The following is a 27,637-nucleotide window of genomic DNA, read 5'->3' as shown; positions in this document are numbered from 1 at the left end:
AGAGAAAAAAAATGGCTTCAAAATCATCATATCATTGGTGAAAAACATCCCAAATAGTGTATATCAAATATATAAATAGCATAACAGTAACATTACTTTTGAATTACACAAGGCAAATACATAATATAAATATTGATGAAGTATTACTCTTATAGTAGGCAACATGGAGCTTGTTTCTTATGCCAATATTTTAAAGGCACCACATCGTAATATTAAGACGGGCATAAACTAGGCCATTTACAAAATTAAAAGGATATCATTGATGCCTTTATATAATATAGCATTACATATTCCCAACAATACCAGGGGAGTTCTAAGTTTGAATGAAGAAATTAAGGACTCAACTTAAATTTGCTTGAAAATGAAATACATATAAATAAATTTGTTAGAAAATTCGGTACATAAAAATGGCAAATTTGAAAAAGAAAGTGTTTGGATTTAAAGGGATAGTTGAGTTTTGTTTTCAGACCGCAAATGCCTTCAAAGTGCATGGCTATTGCTCTTATTCTTTTCTATGACATTTATAGTGCCCTTTTAGAACCTAAAATTGCTATGAAGATAATTTTAGATCCCATAATGTGTGAAATTTAGCCAATACGATCATACCTATTCAGCTCCACCTTAAAAAAAAACACGGTGGCCGTTAAATAATTACTTAATTAAAAATACCAATCCATGAGCCGGCTAATTGTGGGTAATATAAGCAACACGAAAATGCCAACAAAACAGCCAACATCGGCATTGGCTGAAATACGACGTAAAAGGCGTTATTTCGTTTTTTTTTCAACGTTTTTTTTTATAAATTTGTCAAAATATATAATATTTGTGGTGGTACACAAGTATTAGAAATCGTCATATTTCAGCCGTCTCTGAACCGATTTTGATCATACAAAGATGATTTTGTCATTTAAATATGATGTTCTTTCAAATTTGACACTTAGTTTTTCATTATCTCACACAAAAATAATTTTGTGTAGCGCCCTCTGCAACAGAACTCAACTATCCCTTTAAAGACTTGAAGTTTCAATTTGAACTACATGTATATAGAATTGTTTACTAATTTTCTTCCACAACAATACATAAATTATTTGATTAAATGGCAAGAATAACCGTTGCAGTCCTACCTGATCTAATGACATGTAATTGATTCTATCTGCAGCTAGAGCTTCCTCAAATAAGAGCCATCTAAGTGGAATCTCTTCTCCCATGTAAGGCTCTTCCATCGCTACTTTCTCAATATGTCTCCTCAACACGACCAGCTACAAAGGAAAGTAAGTATTTGTTTATGTATTAATTGTAATATTTTACAACTCGACATGCTGCTCAGATATTGTCGGTTTCACAAAGTAAACAAATGATTGCATCATAATAAAAACATGAAAATACAAAAGCTATATCACCTCATAACAATGATATCAATACACAGTAGTATTAAAAACATATTTTGAAAAACGTATCGAAGAAGATAAATAGTTATCAAAATAATTAAGGCGATGCCATTAAATATTGGATGATAAATTTAAATTGCGCATGTTAAGGAATGTTAAACTTATTACACAAACATATTACTGTAGAGGCAGAGGGGGTGATAATACTAACAGACCAGTTCGTAGATACAATCTGCGCATGATCGGCAGATAAAGGTACAAAATTGTAAAATTCACTGAAACTAATACTGGATACATGCTCACGAAAGTTACGTAATCATTATTCTCATGCTTGCACATGTGATAAATTTTATTGAACACAGGTGGAGGCAATCCTTTTCAGAGGGCAAACAAAGAATGACCTCCATGACTTTAGCTGTGATTATTCCAAAGGCACGAAGTGGGATTTATCTATGACCCCGTTTACAGTAAGCAAAAGGCCGGGCCAGGCCGCGGCCGAGCCACGGCCTGGCCTAGCACTGTAAACGCGCAAAAGGCCAAATGCGAGGCCAAACTGGCCGCGCATTTGGCCCTGCTCTGGAGGTAGTCTCGGCCGCGGCCTTTTCTCACTGTAAACGCACGCAGGGCCAAAAGCGCGGCCAACTGTTACCCCGGAAGTGAAAGTTCACCGTGTATAGGAAATTCGGGAAAAGATTCACTGCAAATCGCACGCGACCGTATCTGCACTGTGACCCCCGGCGCGACCAAAATAACCGTTTGTTTACATGCAGAGCGCCACTGACAAAATATAAAAAGGTTACAATTAAAGCCCCAGTCCCATATAAAGCCGGACCAGCACGGACGAGCACGGACCACTCCGGACCATCCCGGACCATGGTCTGGGGTGATCCGGGATGGTCCGGGATGTTTTGTTCAAAAAAGTGTGATGCTTTTAAGCTACAGTCCCATATACGTCCCGGACTGTCCCGGACTGTCCCGGACCATCCCGGACCCCATCCGGGGTGATCCGGGATTCGGTCCGTGTTGACACCGTGTTGGCACCGGGGTGGTCCTGGATGGTCCTGGATGGTCCTGGATGGTCCTGGATGGTCCTGGGCGGTCAATAACTCACTCCCGGACTGCCACGGATCAACACGGACCGCCCCGGCGCCACTACGGATGACCCCGGACCCAGCACGGTGGCTACACGGATCACCCCGGATCAAACTATTGTCCCGGACCGTCCCGGACCACCCCGGCAGTTTTTGACCGTCAAAAACATCCGGGGTCGACTCCCGGACCGCCCAGGACCATCCAGGACCATCCAGGACCATCCAGGACCATCCAGGACCACACCGGTGCCAACACGGTGTCAACACGGACCGAATCCCGGATCACCCCGGATGGGGTCCGGGATGGTCCGGGACGGTCCGGGACGTATATGGGACTGTAGCTTTAGGCCGCGGCCGAGCCTGCCGCTGTAAACGCACAAAATTGCGGGGCCAAGTAAGCCTGGCCCGGCCCTCGCCCTTTTCTCACTGTAAACGGGGTCTATGTTTAAAAGATCTGTGGATATTTGGGATCATCTGAACCATATACTAACTACAAACTGGTCTATTGCTTTATGTAGCACACAAATGTGGAGAAGAATCGACAATATGTAATTGAAGAATTGATATCTATCTTCCAAAAGGAATACAAAGAAATATATATGTGCAGTTGAATAATTAAACATCATGTCTTAGAGTGAGCAGCTTTTATTATGTTTGTAAAAAGTCAGATATTAACAAATGGGTTATATGTCAGCTCTTTGTCTTTGAAAGAGCATCTCGATATATGCCATAGTTTAAAAAATCGGGACAATATTTAAGACAAAAATAAAATTGAGTCTAAAAGTCCATCACATTTCATCCAAATGACACCAAGCTAAGATACAAGGTGTAGATTGTATTTTGTTACAGAACAATCGACTGCAATATTAGCTTAACTTTTTGAAGTGATATATTATTGTTGAAGTAGTACAAACATTTGGAGCAATTTGTGCAGCACTTTGTAACTGCAAGGAAATGCAACTTTACTTTTTTGATTGGCCGTATTTAACTGGTTTGACTAGATGATCAGTAATACTCTTTTGCTACAAGGTTACTATGGAATTGTGATAGTTAATGAATATTCATAATGTACCTCTTCATCTTTGTCCTCTAAGCTGTTTTCAATGGCATAATACTTGGGGACCACATGGCATTCAAACGGTCTCTTCATGATCGATTCACGGATCTTCCCAAAGGCAAAGCCAATCTAGAAGACAATTGGGAGTGAAATGAACAGAAAATACACATCTTAGTCGTAATATAAAACATAGGAATCTCTGCAAACAAAAAAATGCCGATGTGACTTATTTTTTTTTGAGGTCCTCTCCCATTTGCTTGGTAGTAACAATTTCATGAATAAAAGCTATGAGGCTGTGTAAGGATTACATCTAGGGTGCATGTATGAATACAAAAAAAATGAACAAATAAAAAAATAAATCGTTAACATTTATTTCTTTTTAATCAAATATTGCTCAAATTTTCACTGATCCATTTCTTTAATAAAACCAAAATTATATCAGGATGAACTTTTTAAAATAAATTTTCATTCAGAATAAAGTGTAAATCCACATGTTGCAAAGTTAGTCTATATCTAGTAAAGCTGTTTTAATGCCATAGCCCAATCCCACTGGCAAACTGACTCCTTACTGAATCCGCATGACCAATGTAATGGCCACAGGGTAAGACAGAAAGAAACGTCTGGTATGGGGAATCTTTTGATAAAACTGGCATTGGTCAACCTGACAACGAATCTTATTGACAAAAAGTCTCGAACTGAAAGTTAATTTAGGAGCCATAGGAGATATATGAAGACGTAAAGAGTGAAGAAAAAAGGCGTATCATCTCATATTCATGTCGTTGTCTCAGCGGAACAACCGTCGATATCAGAGACTGAAGTTTTCAGTCTTACTCGGGGTATGCTACTTTTTGCTCGTTTTTAGGCGTGGCAGCCGGTAGTCAGTAGTCACCAGGCTAGCTGTCAATATAACATCGCAATAGTTTGGTGTAGGTGTTGATACCTTTCACTTCGGTTTTTTCACAGTATATCGTTAACAATTATTATGAGAAATGTGACTTGGGTAACATTTTCAAAAATTCCTAAACAGCGCACAACCTGGAAAAAGTTGCTCGATCCGAAGGCAAGAAAAGTTTGAAATCCCTGCACGATCGAAATAGCTTTAAGAAACGTATAGCATAATGCGTGTACCACACGCATGCTACATGCATATGCACCATGCCGTATCAGGACAATTACCCCCTGGGCAATCACCCCCCGGAAAATTACCACCCGGAAAACTACCCCCCACGGACAATTACCCCCCAGAAAATTACCCCCCGGAGAATTACCCCCCGAGGACAATTACCCCCCAAGGACAATTACCCCCCAGAAAATTACCCCCCGGAGAATTACCCCCGAGGACAATTACCCCCCAAGGACAATTACCCCCCGGAAAATTACCCCCGAGGACAACTACCCCCCGAGGACAACTACCCCCGAGGACAATTACCCCCCGAGGACAATTGCCCCCCGAGGACAACTACCCCCGAGGACAATTACCCCCCGAGGACAACTACCCCCGAGAACAATTACCCCCCGAGAACAATTCCCCCCAAGTACAACTACCCCCCTCTTCCGAGGACAACTATCCCCGATGACAATCACCCCCGAGGAATTTCTAACACTGTGACAAATAATGCGAGCTTCTCTCCAAATTGCTCTTTATAGAAAATTTCATAAACTTTCAATTTCTATGTTATTTGTGAAGTTCATTTCAGTGTGGGAGGGGGAGGGGTGGGAGTTGCCCAATTCCCTCGAAGTTTGCTACCGAGTAAATAACAGAAATTACATTTTTTAAAGAAATTCAATAATACATTGCGCGCAGATGAGTACGCCTTACAGCCTCTCTCACCAACAATGGCAAAACAAATAAATTAGGATGTAATATTTCATTTATGCATCCTCTGTCACTTTTTAAGCTGATCGTGTATTTGTCTTTGTATAATGGGCCCTCGACCATGATCCGAAATTAAGGTTTTCTTCACGTTATCTATATAATTATGTTGTCATGCGGGAGTATGATATGCGCAGGTCGAGGGTTCGAATCACGACACCGGCACTAATATCCTTTTTCAAGATATTAACCTGCACTTGCTACTCTCCACCCAGGTGTTAAATGGGTACCCGGTAGTATGCGACCGTCATTGTTGGTCACAACGGTGTCGATTTTTATCCGTGGTTGGGGGGGGGGGGGGGGGTGATAGGTGCCAAAATAATTTCGGCAATGGATCAAAGCAACCAAGAGGTAGAAATGTGTGGCAGGTTGCACCCCCTCCCTTACAAGTTATTAATTTTTTCAAGTCACCCTCAATAAAGATAACATTTCAGAGAATATGGGACCCATGTGGGCTTGCAACTTGGGTTATTATCCTCTCAAGCGCGTAGCAAGGATTTTATTTTAGGGGGGCGGTAGTGAGCACGCGAAGCGCGCTCCCTAAAGGGGGTGGCTGCAGGGAGGGGGTTTTTCCCCGTCCCACGCGAAGCGCGGAAGCTTTGATGTTTCATTTAATTATTAGAGAAAGAAGACGATTCGTTGTACCGTTCTCGACTCTTAATCCTTGTCTAAATTCAATTTCTTTTGACCTTTAATTAAATTATTAGAGAAAGAAGACGATTCGTTGTACCGTTTTCGACTCTTAATCCTTGTTTGAATAAAGTTCCCCTTCCTTCGCGCGTAGCGCGGAAGCTCTGACATTTCATTAAATTGATAAAGAAAGAAGACGATTCGTTGTACCATTCTCGACTCTTAATCCTTGTCTGATTTCAGTTCCCCCCCCCCCCTCCCGCGCGAAGCGCGAAAGCTTTGACGTTTCATTAAGTTACTAAAGAAAGAAGACGATTCGTTGTACCATTCTCGACTCTTAATCCTTGTCTGAATTCAGTTCCCCCCCCTCCCGCGCGAAACTTCGACGTTTCATCACATTATAAGAGAAAGATGACGATTCGTTGTACCGTTCTTGACTCTTAATCTTTTTTCTTCCTACGTCCTCTTCCTTTTTTCTTTCTCTCTCTCTCTTTTTGTTTGGCCTGCGTTTTTTACGCGCGCCTGTATACGCGCCTGTATCCTTTCTGTCTCTCATTATCTCTCTCTCCCACTCTCTACTTCTTTTTTGCACTTTTGCGCTTTGCGCTTGATATTTAGCTCGTTGCTTTTTAACGCTGCGGCTTTGCATTTGGCGCACTGCATTTCTATGATGCTGTTGACTGAATAAATTGATCAATTCCTGATGAAGCCGTATGAGCGAGAATTCAATTTATTCTTGTCTCATATACGGATGTCTCATTTATGTATTATGAAAATGAGATAGCAAAATGTGTATATTGATGGTCATCTTGCGAGTAATAACCATTAACTACTCTCATCGGGCTCTCATCATTAATGTTTCTCTTCATTTTTTTTTTGATGGTGAATTGTTGGGGGGGGGGGATGATTGGACAGGCCACCCCCCCCCCCCCCCGGGATCGACACCCATGAACATGGCGAGTGCCTGAGTCATGCAAAATGGGAGAAACTTTTCATTTTTTAAGAGGGTACCATGACTCAAAAAGTTGAAATAACGCTGCTCAAGAGAAATGTATTTCTATGCATTTTGAGAAGCGCTTGACAATTAACTAAAACTTACATCCTTCGTGGAAATCAGCAGCCGCACTGCCGTTGTATAACTTACACTGTCGCTCATAAAGGTGGAATATTTTAGTTTTACCCCAATTTATGGAATTATTTTAAAAATTATTTAAAAATAATAGATCTAGATAATAGTTTACATTCTCAGATTTTATTGAATAATAATTTGCTAATGTGTGTTTTTGCGGGGACTGCTAAAACATGTGTATGCTACTATGCTTATTAACTAGGGGACTTACGCCCTCAAGTCATAAATGACAGTAATGAGGATTAATGCCCCACAAAAGGGCACTAATATAGCACATCGACACGGTTTTGATCCTGGGGCCTCACAGTTACGAGGCCATTGTTTTGTCACTGAACTATGACTGTGCGCAGCGGGGACTAGGGTAGGGGGCAGTTTCCATAAATTTAAAAAAACACAGAAAATGCAATAAATTTTCAATAATTTATTGCATTTTACCCCGGTTCCCAACATAAAAAAATCCTCTGGACGGCTATGCATTATGGCTCAAGGCATGGGCACACAGAAGATTTGTTTATGTTGGGAACCGGGGTAAAATACAATAAATTATTGAAAATTTATTGCATTTTCTGTGTTTTATTTTATTTATGGAAACTGCCCCCTACCCTAGCCCCCGCTGCGTACAGTCATGGTTCAGTGACAAAGCAATGGCCTCGTAACTGTGAGGCCCCAGGATCAAAACCGTGTCGATGTGCTATATTAGTGCCCTTTTGCGGGGCATTAATCCTCATTACTGTCATTTATGACTTAAGGGCATAGGTCCCCTAGTTAATAAGCATAGTAGCATACATATGCTTTAGCAGTCACGCAAAGCACACATTGGCAAATTATTGATCAATAAAATCTGAGAATGTATACTATTATCTAGATCTATTATTTTTAAATAATTTTTAAAATAATTCCATAAATTGGTATGAAAACAAAATATTCCACCTTTATGAGCGACAGTGTATATGTATTAAAGGGAAATGTTTAGTAACGAGGAAGACAACGTGCTAGTATTTGAGCGAATATGGGTTCATGAAGGGGGTCTTATAGGCTCGTAGCCATCTCTCAATGTATCAGATCGTCTTTTGCTATTGAATCCTGATTGTCCACGGGGGGTAGTTGTCCTCGGGGGGTAATTGTCCTCGGGGGTAGTTGTCCTCGGGGGGGGGGGGTAATTGTCCTCGGGGGTAGTTGTCCTCGGGGGGTAATTGTCCTCGGGGGTAGTTGTCCTCGGGGGGTAGTTGTCCTCGGGGGGTAGTTGTCCTCGGGGGGTAGTTGTCCGGGGGGTAATTTTCCGGGGGGTAATTGTCCTCGGGGGGTAGTTGTCCTCGGGGGGTAATACTCCGGGGGGTAATTTTCCGGGGGGTTATTGTCCTTGGGGGGTAGTTGTCCTCGGGGGGTTATTCTCCGGGGGGTAATTTTCCGGGGGGTAATTGTCCTTCGGGGGTAGTTTTCCGGGGGGTAAATTTCCGGGGGGTGATTGCCCAGGGGGTAATTGTCCTAGAACCGCACCATGCAACTAAACGGAAGTATTTAATTCCCAGAAGTGGCTCGAAATTACATCCAAGAGGCGCATGCACCATGCGGCATCTGGGGGGGGGGGGGGTATTGGCGATAGCAATAATTGCAGAACCGTCAGGAAGAACAGCTGATGCTGAAAAGAGCTTCCTGTGGTATTCAAAATTATTAGTTTATTTTCAAAATAATGTTTATCATAAACCATTACTTTTTCCTTTTTCTCTTTTGCGTTTCCTTGCACACTGTCTCGATGGGTTCCAACGATGAATATTGGTGGAGATTTCTGAGCGGTTTTAGACGTATCCTTATTCCTGGCCGAAGAGGGCGCCACAGCATGGGCGAAGATGGAACACAACCAGAAATTGATGAACTCTAGACATGTCAGTTCTGATTGTGCACCTCCTTTAGCCTGTGTATTAAAAATGTAAAAAATTATATATATATATATGACAAGGCCAATGATAAAAACGCGTAGAAACACCAGGCTTTGTAATTATTCTAACTGGATAACGCATACATATCCCATTCCTCATATCCAACATAATTTTAATTTGTGTTGTTGTTGAATGACTTGATTTATTTATCTTCATTAACTCCCAAAATAACTAACCGATTACAGCATGATGATTAAATCATATAATGAAAACATTATCACATTTATGTTTTTACTCTGTAATATTACCATAAAATAATCATGAAGAAGGATTGCACCACAAACTAAGCTTGAAGGTGGCAATTCTTTATAAACTTTCATTATATAATATATGGTATTGAGGAAAAATACTTTATACTATACTAACAGAAATATAAATCATTGAAATATGAAATACGAGGTGTTTGAGAAGAATTCAGGAGGAGGTGGTTAAATAATCATAAAGAGGAATAGCAGTACTCCTTGATTTGTAATTATGGAACATTACCAGCTAATACGATTGATAATTTTATTCTCATAAATTGATCGCTTCAATGACATGCCCAAGTGTGGAAATTATTAGAAGGAAGACTGAGTAGGCCAACGTGTATTTTTCTAGAACAGAGACGGACTTTCACAGTGATGGAAATTCAACTATTTAATCTCACACCATACTCTCAAACGGAAAACAAGTCTAATAGATGACTGATTTAATTGTACCAACAATATACACATCAATTAATCCCGAAGGAAACAGATAGTTGAATCTATAATTTAAAAGAGTTGAAATGAATAATCAAGGTATTTATACTTTAAAAATACATTTAACTCGGTTATAATGATTAATAAGAATATGTAAAACTTTACAAATTGAAATATGTTTACCAAAGAATACATAACACTTTCTATCATTCGTCACTCCCCCTGTAAAGCATAATAATTTTTTAATAATCAGTATAAAATGAAATAAAAAATACCATTTCATAATACTTGTCCCTGGATTCAGGAGGAACGACCGAATCCAAACTTCTACTGAGATCAAAGACTATCACATAAATGGCTCGCCATGTCAGAAACACCTAAAGGAGAAGGGAATACAAATGATGCATACGGGTTTAATAACTACCGTGCTATGTTCTTTCAAAATGCTCTATTATTTCTAGAATTATAGGTACCCCCATGTACTGTTTATATACGGAGACATAGGCGAAGGGGATAAACGGAGGCGTAGTAGCTCAGTGGTAGGGAAATGGTCTCGTAACCGAGAGGTCCCAGGTTCGAAACCAACTCGATGCACTAGTGCCCTTTGGTAAGGCATTAATCCTCACTAAAACATTTCCCACGGAAATGACTTATAGCCACCTTGGCTGCTTACTTACAAGCATACATCTGCTTTCCTAGCAGTCAGTTAATACAAATAAACTAAACAAAAAAATAACAATATATTAATATAAAGAGTACAATTCAGCATTAAGAGCAAAATGTCTCTAAATTGCAATATCTCTATCCAACCCAAGACAAAGCATAATTTCCAAAATTACCAAGTCTCTTGATTTAACTGACTGATGCAGATCCTCTGGCTCCATACCAATAGCCATTATCAATTTATGAGTATCTATGCTACAATAAAATACAGATTAAACAACCACGAGAATACATCAGGCGCGTACACAGGGGGGGGGGGGGGTGGGGGTTGGGGGGTTGGGGGTTAACCCCCCCCCTTTGGTATTTGTATGTGTGTAAACCCCCCCCCATTACCCCCCTTTTTTTAATTATAAAAAAATAATTAAAAAAAATTCCCATGGCTGACCTAAAGAGGTGACCTTACCCCCCCCCCCCCAACGGAGCCAAATGTCAAATTTTCAAATTTCGAGAAAAAAAAAAAGTGTCCTCTCATTTTCTGCTTCTATTAAAACAAAATTAATATCAGGGTTTCTCCTTTCATGCACATGTATAACACTGATGGTTAAAGCAATATGTAGGCCAACAGCTGTGCATAAAATACATGATTTCATGTGCTCTTAACTGAAGCATTACATTGAGACTCGGAAATTGATTAGAACAAATCACAGGAGAAATATCAAATATTTATGACATGAACACTTTGATGATTGTATGGGAGACTGCAGTCAATACAATGTTATCCCTTTTTCTTCTTCTAAATACCAGAATCTAACAATATATTACAAATTTGCTTTCAAGGCACTAAGGTCGAATTTACTCTTTTACCTGATGGGTTGTGTAGTATATGTCGTGTCCGGCAAAGTCCCATATACTTAGTGAGACCCTTTCTTCTCTAGCGCTATCAGTACTGTCTGTTCCTATCTCCTGAGGAATAAAGGAAACAAATACACTTCTACATGAACCTTTATCGTTACATGATAGTATTTTGTCCCCAACAACCGTCCCTACTTCTCTGTTATTTATTTTGCATCAGCTCTCTATCCATTTCTCTATATATGAATAGCTCGGTTCCAGAAGGTACTACATCCATAAATCCAAGTTCTCAGAAAAATACGATGTTTTAATTATCATAGTCAGCAATGTCAGTTTGGAATGATACTTTGGCTGATTATAATGTCGTATGATACAAGTAAAATAACACCCTTTTATCAAAATCTAAGTCTATTTGTTATGAATTTATTTTGTTTTTTTAATTTGTGGATGTAGTACCTTTTGGAACCGAAATTGGATGTCGGACTTTTTGGAACCGAAAATCGTGCATTCTTTATGCAAGTTACAATTCATAGATTGAATGAATATAGTACCTTTTGGAATGGAACTCATTTTTAAATTCTATTTTTACTTTTTTGTTTACAATAATCTTTTCGAAGTATCAGTGTATGAGGCAACTATTTTTTTTTTTATAAAAATGGATGTAGTACCTTTTGCAACCGAGCTCTTCATATATTCTTCCCATTCTTTAGACTCACTCCCGTTTCTCCTCACCTATACTGTCCTTCTGTCTCTTTCACCCTCTGTATTATTTTACTCTCTCTTAGTGCTTACACTTTGTGTGCATGCCTCTCACCCTTTTAATCTGTTATCAATGTTGTTCTATATGCTATGTGTAATTTTACTTTAATTTCTATATATGTCATTGTCTATATACACAGATCGTCTACTATCCACAAGGTCTAATAATCATTTTGTCTATTAATCATTTCGTCTTATGACCATTAAGGCTATACTAAACATCATAATCATCAAATATTTATTAGACTTTATGAATAGTAGACGAAATAGGCATTACATGAAATGGGAATTAGATTAACTGGTTATTAGACTAAACGGACAATATACCAGATGGGTAGTAGACTTATAAATGGTTATTGGCCTAAATGGTCATGGGACCAAATGATGAATAGACGACATGATTATTAGACCATTTGAATTGTAGACGTGCAGGGTGTAGACCAAACGGCATTTCTCCCTCGCTGTTACATCTCTGTAGAAATGTTTCTTTTAAAGTTAACAAATAAGGTCATGATATACAACACTCACTTTTCTGATAACTAGTGGACCTGGTAAATTCTGTTAGCTGCGCCAAAATACGGTTCGCTGCACTTATGAAGAAACAGACTCATCATATTCTGCTAAGTGTTACTATAGTTTGTTTATTATTCTAGGTAGACACTTTTGTTATTTCTGGGTCTCCTGTAGTATAGATCATATAACAATATGGAACAAAGAGGTGGAAGATTCTAGGATAAAACAAAGACATTATAGAAAATCTTTTACATACATGCATTATATATGCAAAACTAAAAGGTTCAAAACTGAATTCTACCTTTAGGTGAACCTGCTTCTTAAGCATTCTCTCCACCAGACTTGCTATTTGATTTGGCATATTGTCATCCTCCTTTTTAGCCTTGGGTGCCTCCACCTTATCCAAGACAAGTCTTTCTGTAATGAATAAAAGAAATATATATTTGTGTTTGTAGGATATATACACTCATAATTAATCTACATCTGCCTCTCTCCGCTCAGGTGTTAAATAGGTACCAGGAAGGATGCGAACGTTAATGTGGTTGGATTGGCATGTGTGCGTTTGTAAAATGGCGCCTGGTCAAAATACTCCCCAGGGGAGTTGTGCGTGTCCACTATCATTCTACCACCTAAATAAGGCCTTCGAATGTGAATACTTTTATTACATTTTGAGTGCCAAGTAACGCCTGGCTGGAATGCTCCCCAGGGAGAGGAGATTGTGCACACAGTGTGTGCGGGCAAGCACTGAATCCAATGACAGGGGTAATAGTATATTTCTAAAGCGCTTAGATACATTTGTATTAAGCGCTATATAAAAGCTAAATATTTGTATTATAATCATTATTATGACAATATTTCATGTAACTGGCAGTTAATAGATCAGAATTGGTTACAGTTTAAATTCATCACTGGATAATAACGACCTCTGTGTGATAACACTTTAAAAGGGGTTTTAACAAGTAAATACTTATTTGTTTTCCACTTTTATTGATACATTATATTTTATGAACAATGAATTAAGGATTGATCGACTGTTCAGAACACAAACAAACAAAACTAAAAACTAAAAATAACAAAAAACATAACAAACACATACACATACCTGCTTCTACAGGATTCAGGCCTCTGGCAAGAGTAGTATCGCTGTGTGGTTCTAAACTTTCTTGATTCTGTACACAAAATAAACCAGTGTTAAGATTGTCCTCGATCAGCTTGCACTAAACCGCATCACAATTAGAAACTAGAATTACTTTTTAAAGGTAGGTGATGAGGTGATCGTTAACACTCTCATTCTGGACCGGTCTAGAGTAATCTATTGTGTCATTGCATGACTAAGAACTTGAAATTCCAGATGCAAAACAGCTAATATAGGATTTCCCGGTCAAATTCGCGTGTTTGTCATTCGAATTCATTTACTTTGCATTTAAGTTTTGCTTTATCATGCCAATTATCATTCAATTTTCCAGTTTTTGTATTCAATTTAGTATTTTGGTATCTTTCATAGATCTGTCATTCAATTTAGAAACTGCTCAACTAGCATTCAAATTAATCGTCACTTGTCGAAGCGTAATTTTTATCATTCAAATTAACACCTGTCATTCGTATTCGTAATATTTTTATTCAGGTTAGGAATGTTAGGGGGAAGAATTGCAACAAACTTTTACAGTTTTTAAATAATGCAGTTAAAATACATGATTTGCCATTGGGGTCTAAGCTGTTATTCCATTTCTTTTTTTTTCAGGACAATGCAGATGGGTGTAGTCAGACAAAAAGTAAAGAAGGGCGAAATCAAGGGATATGGTATTTCTGCACGGACATGTTCATATACCCGGGAAAGGTTGGGGTACCCTCAATCGCCCCTATTTACTATAGACTCGGAATTTTACAAAAGTAATTCACATCGTCTCTTATATCCAGCACACCCTCTGTTTTTCTTAAAGAGTTTCATAGTTTACTTGCCCGCCAGCAGAGCGATTGCTGAAGACATGGCTAAATAATGAATCATGTTCAAATTGTTGACTCTAGCCCCTACCCTAGTCACAATATTGTACCCTTCTTCTATAATGAAATTATGATGAAATGACGATAAATTTATGATGAAACATAAGACAAACAACTTCCTTACATGAACATTTATAAACATACTGAGACCATCAGGTCCGTAGATGCAAGTCGTTTTTTTTTTCTTCTTAACAATCAAACTTAAATGCTGATGAATATCAAATAAATCTAATAAGTATAAGTGTATAAATGCAAGAAAATGAAATATGATGAATACATATGAAAAAACAATCTTGAAAGAAAAAGAATGAGCTATAAAAAGTGTGTAGTACGCGAGAAATGTATATTGATTATTGACCATCAATTTAAGTGCACAAAGTGCTAATTTGAATGCTACAAATGAATTACAATGCTAGAAGTACACCGTTGCGTTGTCAGAAAATCTTGTTGCGCCAAATCGAATGACCAAATAGCGAAAGAAGCACATTGTTCATTAATTTGAATGAAACATACGTAGATTCTAACGAAAATTTCATAGATTTGAAAACTAGAAAAGGGAATATAAACCCGAGATATACCTGACTGCACTAAAACCGTCGAATTAGAACGCAAGACAAATTAATTTGAATGACAAACTCGCGAATTTGGCCGGGAAATACTATACATGTACTAGGGTTTATAAATAATTGAATGGCTAATACTGAGTTAAATATAAACTTGTGTTGAAGTAATGAAATTGAATTTTATAAGAGCATGATGGCATAGAATCCGCTCTCTATTAACAAAGTTTACATATTTTGTGGTTGTTAGACTTGTGTATCAACATTAATATCATAAATGAAATGCATATGTAAAGGAAACAGAGACCGCGACATACTGAAGTGCAGCGTTTTTAACCTTTCTATAGTCGCGGCACCCTTTTGGAAAATAAAAAGTTTCGCGTAGCCCTAATTCCCGAACTACTTTACAGAAGATTCACTTTCCATCTCTCTGGTACACATCACGTGCATGTACAGACCTACGGACATTACGGACACATTTCGTTTTGTAAAATTAGGGAGCGAGCGAAGCGAATGAGCAAAAGCAGTTACACCTTTAGAGTAGTATAATTATCATTTTGTAAACAAAAAACACTATATAAAGATATGGTATCATGTATGCAAGAACCTCATTGCCTAAACCACGAATCCAAATTAATATATTTGTTCATCTCGATGGGCACGAATATAATCCGGATATTCGGGCATCTCGTTGTCCACAATCTTCCTGCTCCTAAATGTTCTGGGCAAGCGTACCAAACAAGTGTGGTCAAAAGGTGATTTCGATATTAAGAAAGATATATTGGAGCTTCACGCTGTCAAACGAGAGTAACTATGTACCTAAAATCACGCACTTTACTGCCTAAATTCCTACTGTTTCTAAATATTGCTAGGGAATGAAGTGAGTGTGGGGAAAAGACTCTTAATTGTCTTTACAACGTTATTTCTTCAAGAAAATACATAAGGTTTCTATTTGTTTTCTTCACGAAATTGATGTTTATTTTATAATGGATCAACCAACAAAATATTGAATTCATTTCTCTCACGGCACCCCAGTTGAAAAAAAAACGCTGCTGTAATGCATTGTAGTCTAAGATATATAATTATCACTTTGTATTTTGCCAATTTCTGAGGTTATTAATTTGTTGTTTTTTTCTGGCAGAATTTAACATCTTCTTCATAGTCATAACTCACCACTACATTTACTTTCATAGATATTTTAGTTTGAATTACTAAACAAGATAGCCATTTTATTCTCTCTCACTGGTTTTCCCTTAAATTAGAAATACAATATCGGCATGTAAATGATAATTACCTGTGTTGAGGTCATGGACATCTTCTTTGCTTTTTTATCCACATGAGCTTTAACATATTCATCCCCTGGGAAAGTTAATCATCAAAAACCATATTCAACTCTGGTTATAAATTACCTGATCTATTTGTGTACACATCTTGACTAAAATATAATTTTCTTTAAGACGTTTGGCTGAAAAGGATATTTTTTTGGTGAGTTTTAACAACATGCTTTCCATTTTAAGAATAACAAGTATAACGGGAAAAAATGATTGCACAGGAAATTAGAAATTCGTTCAAAAATACTTTGCAGTCTATTAACCGATTCGCTAAATTGATATTTGCAGAGCAGTACGAAAACTTTTTAATATCTACAATGCCGATTCAATTATATAATGATATAATTATAATGATATGTCAGGAAACGTGTCAGACAGTAATCATGATGATGATGATAACAAAATAATAATAATGATAATGACGATAATGATATCAATGAACATAAAATAAACAGAAATGAAGATAACAACATTAATGTCATCATTTGTCATTAATTTTTTATTAATTTTTGTATATCTCATGAACGATAAATTAAGAATTGATATAGAGTTAGGAAAACAAATAAACAAAACTGACAAACATCACAAATTAACAACGCAAATAAATTAAAGCTAACAAAAAACAAAATAAATATATAGACGAACCTGCTTCTTCAGGATGCAGGCCTCTGATGCGAGTATCATCGCTGTGTGGTTCCAAACTTGCTTGATCCTGTACACGAAATAAACCAGTATTAAAATTGTCACCGAGCAGCTTGCACTAGCCGCATCACAATTAGCAACTAGAACTATTTGTATCGAAAATAATATCGCTAGTGATATTTTTTTGTCTCGCAATGTGGTCAATAGGAATTTCTAAAAGATCATGACGTTTCGTGCGCTATCTGCAACACTTCGTCAGGTGATAAAAACTAATTATCGATCGAATTATAGACCGCTCCGCCGTTCCTCCCGTAAAGTATAACAGACCCTTGCTTAAATTAGTTTTTATCACCTGAAGAAGTGTTGCAGATAGCGCACGAAACGTCGTGATCTTTTAGATTCCTTATTGACCACATTGCGAGACAAACGAATATCACTAGCGATATTATTTTCGATACTACATCCGCAATGAGTAATATATTTAGCATTAGAACTATTTGCTTAAGCGGTTGATGAAATGATCCTACTCGTTATTCGTTTACACTGTCATTCTAGGCTGGTCTAGAGCAATGTATTGTGTTGTTGCATGATTTACTATGTACCTGACATTCCAGATGCAAACAGCTAATGCATGTACTAGGGTTTACGAATACTTGAATGGCTAATACCGAGTTAAATGTAAACTTGTGTCTAATGACAGAAATCAAAGTATATCAGCATTAAGGAAATGCGTATGCAAAGTAAATAGCGACCTCGATATACCGTAGTGCATTGTAATCCAAGACTACCCATATAATTATCGTTCTTTACTTACTACGCAGGTATATTGCTATCAAATTCTTTGAACACTATTTCCGATATCATTAATTTGTTTGAATTATTGTGATAAATATTTGTAAAACAATTCTGGCTGAACTTCACTTCTCCATCATAATATTAACTCACTATTACAGTTACTTTCATAGAGATTTTCATTTGGATTAACAAGTTCGATAGCTATTTTATTCTCTTTTACTAGTTTACCAGAAATCAGAAAAACGATATCTGTATGGAGATAATAATTACCTGTGGTGGGGTCGCGATCAGCCTCTTTGCTATGTCATCCGCAATAGCTTTACTATATTCATCCTCTTTGAAATTAAATCATCATGAATCACATATTACATTGTAATATAAGATTGTAGGATTCCAGAGTAATTAAGATTACATGTATACGATTTAAATGAACAATTTGATATGCAAGCCTGCTTTTACAGCAAGTTAAAAAATAACCAGATAGCTAGACGTACGATGTCAGGCAGCTCTTTCAATCGTTTTAATACACACTCTGACTAAGATATAATTTTCTTCAAAACGTATGGCTGAAAAATGTATGTTTTACGTGACTTCTAACACAATGCTTTCCACAATAAGAATAAAAACTCTGAAAGGAAAAGTCTGATTTTATCAGTTCGATAATTTGACATTTGCAAAGCCGTACACAAACAGTGATATTGCGATTACATTATAAGGATAATTCAGTTCACTTCTTATATCTATATTACCAATGCAAGAACTATGACTTTGTAATTGCCATGGTAGTAATGATAATAATAATACAAATGATAATTCTAATATTAATGACAATAATAATAACAATAATAATAATGATGATGAAAATAATGATAAAAATGACAATAATAATAAGAACAATAACAAATAATAAATTAGCCACTATAAGTGCTCATAAATTGTAATATTGAGATAGTAAATGAAAAGATGTAATTTTTCTTATATTCAAGGCAAATATAATATATCCAAAGTTTTGTTTAAGTTATTTAGCGGGTTGCTGTCGAATGCCTGATTCAATTTAATTTACGGGCTGCTGTCAATTGCCATACAGTCAGTATGCGATTAATATTGTTCTATATATCTTCTCCTCTTTTGCTTTTGTGTTTGATTGTTTATGTGTTTTCGTCTCTCATGTTATTTGTTGTGATGTTTTTTAATTGGTCTGCACACTCCTTTACACCTCCCTTCCGCTCCATGCTCTACTGTATGCTACATTTTTCATCTTCTACCTTTATTTTACTGGGGATCTCTATAATTCTCTAAACATGGGTACTAATGAAGACGTCCCTTTTCATAACTTAGATAATGATGAATTATATGACAATGTCCAGTCTGTTCTCGATTAAAATTTTAATCAAAGCTTGAATAACTCTTTTCATGATTCCGCTGTACAATCCATGAACTGACAAAGTAAAAATCTTGAAACTGTTTCTGATCGAAATGATAATACATAACAGCATGCGCCTTCCTTTTATTATACAGAAAGGCAGATTGCATCAAAATATCTCCATAATAGCATAAATGATTTCCTAATGTTGCATTGCAACATTCGCAGCGCCAACAAAAATGTTGATTCTCTGCGCCCTCTCTTATTGAACTCCAAACTCAATTGTTCTGTTATAGGATTATCAGAAACCTGGTTTAACAATAGTACCCATTTACCCTTTTATACTTTACCTGGATATAACTTGATACAAATAACAGAACAGAAAAACAGGTGGAGGTGTCGGCTTGTATATATCGCAACGATATGAGTACAAGTTAAGGCATGAACTCAATTACATGAACGATTTCATAGAAACCCTCTTTGTTGAAATAATCATTCCTAATGATAAAAACATTTTAGTTGGAATCACCTACAGGCCGCCAAATTATATTCATGATGACTTTTTAAAGACTTTTCATGAGTAAATAATACATTTTTTTTACTCGGTGACTTCAATGTTAATCTCTTTAAATATGAAGATGATTCATTTGTCCAAACGTTTATGGATGTACTTGTTACTGCGCGTTTTCTTCCATTAATAACCAAGCCAACTAGAATATCTGCTAATTCGGCTACTCTTATCGATAACATATTTACGAATGCTCGGTGTAGTCTTTCTTCTGGGATAATTCTTTTTGATTTGTCAGACCATTTTCCCATATTTTCACACTTTAAATTTAATAACAACCCCAAATTGAACACAGTTACTACTAATAGCCAACGTGATTTTTCTGAAGATAATGTGAATCTTTTCAAAGAAGAGTTAGGAAATGTGGACTGGTCCGGAATGTACAGTACAAACAATGTCAATGATGCATTTGATGTTTTTATGAATCTTTTGTCATCTAAAATGGATAGTTGTTTTCCTATAAAATAAACGAAACGGTCCAACTACAAAACGATTCCAATGTGCCCTTGGATCCCCCCGGGTATTTTCCGCTCCATAAACAGGAAGAATAATCTTTATATAAAAGCAATTGAAAAACCATGTGAAAACAAAATAAAAAAAGTATAATTACAAAAATATACTTACAGGTATACTAAGAAGATCTAAAAAAAGTGTATTTTTGTAAGCAGTTTCACTTATATAAAAAGATGTAAAGAATACTTGGAAAGTTATTAAGAATGTTTTACAAGGTAACGCTAAAAAAAGCACCGTTTCAAAAATTAACGTAGATGGAGAAATAATAGAAAATCCACAAAATCTAGCAAATGCGTTCAATGAATATTTTGTCGGTATAGGCCCAAATCTTGCCAGTATTATTCCCGACGCTTCTAAACATTTAACAGATTTTCTCAATGATCCTAACCCAAATTCTATTTTTATGGCACCTACAGATGAAACAGAAGTTGCAGGCATAATACGTGAATTTAAGAATAAACAAAGTTCAGGGCATGATAATATAAGTAACGTATTGTTTAAAAAAAATTGAATGTAATTGTGAATCCTCTGCCTTATATTTGCAATTTTTCAATTTCTACTGGAGTTGTTCCCTCAGCAATGAAATTAGCTCGAGTCATTCCTATATTAAAAAAGGAGACAATATGGTTTTAGGAAATTACCGACCTATATCGCTTCTAACTTTTTTATCTAAAGTTTTGGAAAAAATAGTTTTTACACGTACATGTAAGTTCCTGGAAACAAATGAATTATTATACCAGTTGCAGTTCGGGTTTCGTGCAAAACAAAGCACTACTCATGCGTTGTTTACCATGATTAATAAGATTGCTAGTGGGATCGATAAATATGAACATACTGTTGGGGTGTTCCTGGACTTCTCCAAGGCTTTCGATACAATTAATCATGATATACTTTTTTTTTACAAACTCAGTTATTATGGAGTTAGAGGAAGAGCCTTGGAGTTGTTCAGGAACTACCTTCACAATATGCAGCAGTGTGTTTATATTGCCAATGCCCTGTCTAATACGAAAGATGTAAGTTGTGGTGTCCCACAAGGTTCTATTTTGGGCCCGCTTCTTTTTCTTATTTATATCAATGATTTCTGTAAGTCTTCGGAGGTTTTATCTTTTATTCTTTTTGCTGACGACTCAAATCTTTTCTTTTCCCATAAGGACCCACATATTTTGCCTTTCACCATCAACCAGGAATTAAAATGTGTTTCAGAATGGATCAAAGCCAATAACTTATCTCTCAATCTGCAAAATACGAACTACATGCTCTTCAGTAACATAATAAATGAACTTCCAGGCAATGTTGTTTTTTACTGTACCATTACTCAAAGAGTTTTGAATACTAAATTTCTGGGAATAACGATAGATGAAAAGCTTTCCTGAAAGGGGTGCCAGGTAAAAATGTCAGAGGTAAAAATGTCAGAGGTAAAAATGTCAGAGGTAAAAATGTCAGAAGAAAAAATGTCAGAGGTAAAAATGTCAGACGTAAAAATGTCAGAGGTAAAAATGTCAGAGGAAAAAATGTCAGAGGTAAAAATGTCAGAGGAAAAACAGAGGTAAAAATGTCAGAGGTAAAAATGTCAGAGGTAAAAATGTCAGAGGTAAAAATGTCAGAGGTAAAAATGTCAGAGGTAAAAATATCAGAGGTAAAAATGTCAGAGGTAAAAATATCAGAGGTAAAAATGTTAGAGGTACAAGCAAAAAAAATGAGTGCCGTCATAATATCTCAGCACTTTTATCACACAGAATGTCGAGACGTACAGCTACTGCATGGGCTAGTCTATTATATTCCTTTCTTCCAAAATATAAATTTTATAAATGGCTGACGTGTGTTGTATTTCGTACATGTCCTGAGGATAATACCATGTGGAAAATAGATTTTGAAATTTATTTTTTTGTGATCAGGCTTGCATATATATTATGTATGAATGTCTAACATTTTTTGATATTTTGAATTGGTTGATGTGTTAATGTTTGTGAAACGGACCGGTTTGGCCGGTGGCAGCCTACAACCTAGCCCGTGTAACGTTCCAGAGACGAACAAAGTCCAAACGGAGAAATGAAAGTTCTCGACAAAAGTCAAGTGTTAAAGTGAGTAGTGCATTTAGTACAAATAATTACATATAATCACGAGGAATCACGAAAAGTTACATATATAGGCTGGGCGCCCCGAACTCTGCTAAAGCTTTAGCACCTCATGGCGGCAAAGGAAGTGGAGTAAGAATGAGAACAAACAAGAAGTCGCCCGAAAAGTGAAAACTCGCTCCGAAAACTAAAAACCCGCTCCAAAAAGTAAAAGACCGTCTCGATTCAGAAGCTCATCCCCATTTTAAACCCTCCGACGCGTGTGACCCCTTATAAGGGCGTGTCACTACGACGCATTGCGTCAAAATAAGACCCGGCACCATACACACCCATGTCGAAAGGAACTTTGTTAATTTTGCGAACTTATTAAAGATAAAGTTGAGTTCTGGTCTTGCGATTGCATTGTGAAAGAAACGGTGTGGAAGCAATCAGAAAAGGTTGATCATCTAGCATAAACATGTAAGTATTGGTGTGTAGTGCAAGGTTCTGGAGTCATCAAAATGATAAAAACTTTGGCCCAGTCTTGGTAAAGTAACAAGGACTGTACACAGAAAGATATTGATATGGGACTACACAAACATATGGCATTCAAATCGGGCCTCATTTTAAAGTTGTTATTTGTCATATCTGGGATAATTATGAAGTCATTTGAAATAGATTTTCAGGGAATATCTTTTTTCTTTGATGTTCTTCCACACTTGTATAATAAGAATGATAACAAACGCTCACAAATTATTGTTCACCTTTCCCCAGAACTCAACCTTCTCTTTAATTGATGTAACATGGGCGGCTTTCTGCTTTGTATCGGAGTAACAAAGCTGCTTATTGATTTTCTCCCAGACTATTTTATACCGCAATAGTAATCGACAATATTTTATTGCAACGCGCGCACTTCGGGAATGTGATGGGTTAGCATTGATAACATGGCTTTCTGCTTTGTTTCAGAGTATCAAAATACCAAGCCCACAAGAAAGTGGAATTGTCGGAAATATGCATTTATTGGAAATTACATATAATAGTAGTCATTGCCACGCAGTTAAAATGTCCAACAATCTTCAAAAGTGAAGGAGAAGTGGGGGGGGGGGGGGGGGGGGGAGGTTCATAGATATCTGATCCTATTTTGGGGGCTGTACTGACTTTTCTTTTTATTTAATAATTACACCATGGAGCGACAACTCAGCCTATAAAACATGGCCTAACTTCTCGATTTTAGAAATCTTTTTCCCCAGAAGTTTGCTTAGTGTACCAGTACCATTTGCTTTTACAAAAGCATAATATACCGGTATAAATATTGAATAAGGCAGACTAATGGGACATGCATGGTTGCTACTCCGAGTTTCACGCCTTGCAAGCGATCATCAGACAACTGATAGCATTCTTCAAAGTACATGATTCCTCTGCAACCTTGGTACAAATACGCTCAAAATAAGACTTAACTAATACAATACCTGAATACAATATAATAAGAATTACTCATGAGTAATTCTAATTGTATTTTATTAGTTAAGTCTTATTTTGGGGGTATTTGTACCAAGGTTGTAGGATAATCATGTACTTTTAAGAATGCTATCAATTGCCTGATGATTGCTTGCAAGGCGCGAAACTCGCAGTAGAAACCATGTCCCATTAGTCTGCCTGCTCTGCCTAGGCATTGACCACTGTTCGGAAGGATATATAGCAAAGCATAATATAAGAGGAAGGGGGAGAGCAGCCGGATCACCGTGCCCCAGAAGAAGAATACCCCCCCCCCCTCGTCTTCCTTCGGCAATAATCGGGCAAAAAGTCACAATTTGGGGCCGAAAGGTAAATAAATTTAGACTGGGAAAGTGGAAAATAAAGCAGCGGTGAAATAACGACTGCAGAATATCCCTCGTTGTTCTTTTTCGATAAGCCTAATATATAACCCGGGTGTAACCATAACAAACTTGCCACATGATTTTGTTTTTATTTTATACCTCTAACATTTATACCTCTGACATTTTTACCTCTGACATTTTTACCTCTGACATTTTTACCTCTGACATTTTTACCTCTGACATTTTTTCCTCTGACATTTTTTCCTCTGACATTTTAACCTCTGACATTTTAACCTCTGACATTTTTACCTCTGACATTTTTACCTCTGACATTTTTTCCTCTGACATTTTTACCTCTGACATTTTTTCCTCTGACATTTTTACCTCTGACATTTTTACCTCTGACATTTTTACCTCTGACATTTTTTCCTCTGACATTTTTACCTCTGACATTTTTACACCGAGCCGTGAAAGGAACACGTAGATAATATTTGTAAAGTTATTACAAGAAATATTGGCATTATAAACAAGGTCAAATTTTACTTTCCAACTCGTATATTATTAAACCTGTATTCAACGTTGATCCACCCACACTTGAACTACGGTATTATAGCCTGGGGCAATTGTGCTGACTATCTTTTAAATATAATTTTATTACTCCAGAAAAAAGCGCTGCGTGTTATATGTCATTCTGATTTTCGAGCGCACACGGATGCACTTTTTCACACACATAGTATCCTAAAGATTACAGATTTATACAATTATAATCTGGGAATATTCATGTATAATTTAAATAGAAATGAACTGCCAAATATTTTGTATTCAATGTTTTCAAAGAATGTAAATATTCATCATTATCCTACTCGGTCTGCCGAGCTTTTTCATCTACCAAAAACAAGAACTTTGCTCTTAAATAAATCATTTGTATTTTCAGGTCCAAAACTTTGGAACTCTCTTTCAGATTCAGTTAGAAATAAACCCACATATAATAGTTTTAGTAGAGTGTTCAAAAAGAATTTAATACAAAAATATATGTCTCCTACAGGTTAAACTTCTCACAAATCCCCTGTTTCACTCTCTCTCTCTCCCTCTCCCTCTTTCTCTCTCTCTCCCTCTTCTTCTAACTTCCGTTTTTGTCTTGTTTTGTCCTGTCATGTCCTTTTGTGTGTCTTGTCCCATCCTGTCTTGTTTATCTTGTCGTGTTATGACTTGTTTTTGTTATGTCTTGTCTTATCTTTTTATGTATTTTTCCTGTCCTTTGTGTCCCGTTTTGTTATTCTTTTCTTCTTGTATTTTTGTTGGATTATTTAGATACTTTAGAATGGTTTACGAAAATATTTTATTATATTATATCTATTTTACTGTGATTATTTAGACACTTTAAAATGATTTATGATAATAATGTTCATATTATATTTATTCTTGGCAAACTACAAAAACAAGCTATGCTTTCCAGTAGGTTCCTGTTTCATTTGATAATTCTGATCTTACTTTGTCAACTATTTTCTTTATTGTGCAAACAATTGTTATATGAAATGAATAAATAAAATCAATCAATCAAAATATTGTTTAAAGTTCTACTTACCTTTTGTATGTTCATTCCCATGCCCTTTGTTGTGGATTGACCACATTTTCTCGCCAACCTTTGCAACCTCGATACAAATTTCACATGCGCTTGTTGTTTCTACACCGTTCGTTATTGCCTCATTTTCATCAAATCTGAAGCAAAAAAAAAATGATAATATTAATTATAATAATATAAATAAAAATTAGAATAATAATTCGAAGAAAAAAAAGGAAAAAAAAAAATGATATCAATGATATTGATATATACGCACTTATATTCCAAAGCACAAAAGTAAAATTGAAACGCAAAGTATTGAAAACGTTCAACAAGCTAAATTCGGTACAATCAGACATATCCGAGTACAATTAACAAAATCCGATAAATACAGGATGAATTATAAATGTTTAGAAGTTAAAATCACATAATCTATGTAAATCTCAAATTGTTTAATAATGTGAATTAATTTAATGTGAATTAAGTGTAAAATAATTTGTGACTTAATTGGGGATGAAGAGCTCTTCCATATATTGCACAGACAAAAATCATGATTTTAGATTATATCCATAGCACCTTGTCCTAAGGGGTTGTACTCCAAGTAAATAAGAAGGAAACAGAGAGAGAGAGATAGAGAGAGACAGACATCCCATACAGAATACATGTAAACCAGGACAAGTTTTACATTTAGATTCCAACTCAACAAGTAATATGAATATAGACATAACAGCACGGTTATAAATATTGTAGGCATGGAATACAAATCATCACAATAGTGTACACGTAATTTGCACATTCACACATTTGATCACAAACGACCACAGTGTATAATACATGTACATTTTCACTGACTAAATAACCAACAAACGAGAAAAAAGGAGATAATGCGATTAAAAAAAGGAAAAGTAATCACATAGGGAACTGTTTTCATTATCGAGAAGTCAGAATAAACAATACCAAAATCATCTTACTACCCGACCCTTTATTATGTTGGACAAAGATTTCATGTATCCAAAGAGAACAAATTAAGTCAATATGACTAGTAATAAACCTATCTATTTAACTCAAGGAACAATAAAGGGAGAGAGAGAGAGACAGATTTTTTAAAGAGATAAAGGGGTAATAAAGAGATAAAGGGGTAATAAAGAGATTACCTTTGTCCTGTAAGAGTTTTCTTTAGACTTGTCTTTCCAACACGTTCTTGTCCAACAAGCATCAGGCGTGTTCGGAATACTTTCTTCGTGCCAGCTTGAGCTGCCTCGGCATACGCTCGCCGTGCTCTCGGCCCCCGAGCGAGGATCTCAGGCGGTGCCGAAAGACCACGGAAGGGAATATTACCCCGATTGCTCCTCGCGTCATGTTTGAGATATGTCAGTTGGTCGTCGTTTCCCTCGATATTTTCAGTATCATCTTTTATAAGGAAGACCAAGCAAACACAACAAATCCGTCAGGATAAAGACACAAATTTGGCATGCCACAGAGAGCAAAATCGTTCTATACTATAAAACCATGATAAAAGCAAGGACAACCATCGTTGTAAAAATCAAAATATGGGTTTGATATTACTGTTTCACTTTGCAGCTTACACCTTAGTCACACCGAAGAAACCGACTCCACAGCAACTCCAAACTGACCGATTTTTGGCCGTTTGGGTAATGTGACATCTATATATTTTTTTTTCTTCTGGGGGGGGGGGGGGGGCTGATATTGGTCTGGTGTCGGTCTTGATCGTGTGACTTAGTTATTGTATTTAGAAGATACACTACATCCTCCAAGCAAAGCCCCCTGAAATAGACATGGTTGATGACCTGGGCTTTGTCTCATAAAGAGTTACGATTGATCTGGATTGATCGTAAGTCC

General features: G+C 36.7%; 1 protein-coding gene across 1 annotated transcript in view; it reads right to left on the bottom strand.

Moving 5' to 3' along the window:
* The window catches only part of LOC105439541, a 66,504-nt gene that overhangs the window by 18,546 nt on the left and 20,321 nt on the right, over positions 1–27,637 (bottom strand). The window contains exons 4-15 of the mRNA XM_030988943.1: positions 26,932–27,187; positions 25,802–25,935; positions 18,172–18,236; positions 17,110–17,176; positions 16,428–16,492; positions 13,675–13,741; positions 12,874–12,989; positions 11,313–11,411; positions 10,061–10,162; positions 8,880–9,080; positions 3,552–3,665; positions 1,125–1,259 (exon numbers count right to left, since the gene is read on the bottom strand). Of these exons, the coding sequence (XP_030844803.1) occupies positions 1,125–1,259; positions 3,552–3,665; positions 8,880–9,080; positions 10,061–10,162; positions 11,313–11,411; positions 12,874–12,989; positions 13,675–13,741; positions 16,428–16,492; positions 17,110–17,176; positions 18,172–18,236; positions 25,802–25,935; positions 26,932–27,187 (1,421 nt within the window). The remainder of the gene's footprint in view (positions 1–1,124; positions 1,260–3,551; positions 3,666–8,879; positions 9,081–10,060; positions 10,163–11,312; positions 11,412–12,873; positions 12,990–13,674; positions 13,742–16,427; positions 16,493–17,109; positions 17,177–18,171; positions 18,237–25,801; positions 25,936–26,931; positions 27,188–27,637) is intronic.

The sequence above is a fragment of the Strongylocentrotus purpuratus genome, unplaced genomic scaffold (genome assembly GCF_000002235.5).
Source record: "Strongylocentrotus purpuratus isolate Spur 01 unplaced genomic scaffold, Spur_5.0 spur5_scaffold_18, whole genome shotgun sequence".
Lineage (NCBI taxonomy): Eukaryota > Metazoa > Echinodermata > Echinoidea > Camarodonta > Strongylocentrotidae > Strongylocentrotus > Strongylocentrotus purpuratus.
The sequence above is the reverse complement of the archived record's forward strand: the minus strand, read 5'-3'. Positions and strand labels throughout refer to the sequence as shown.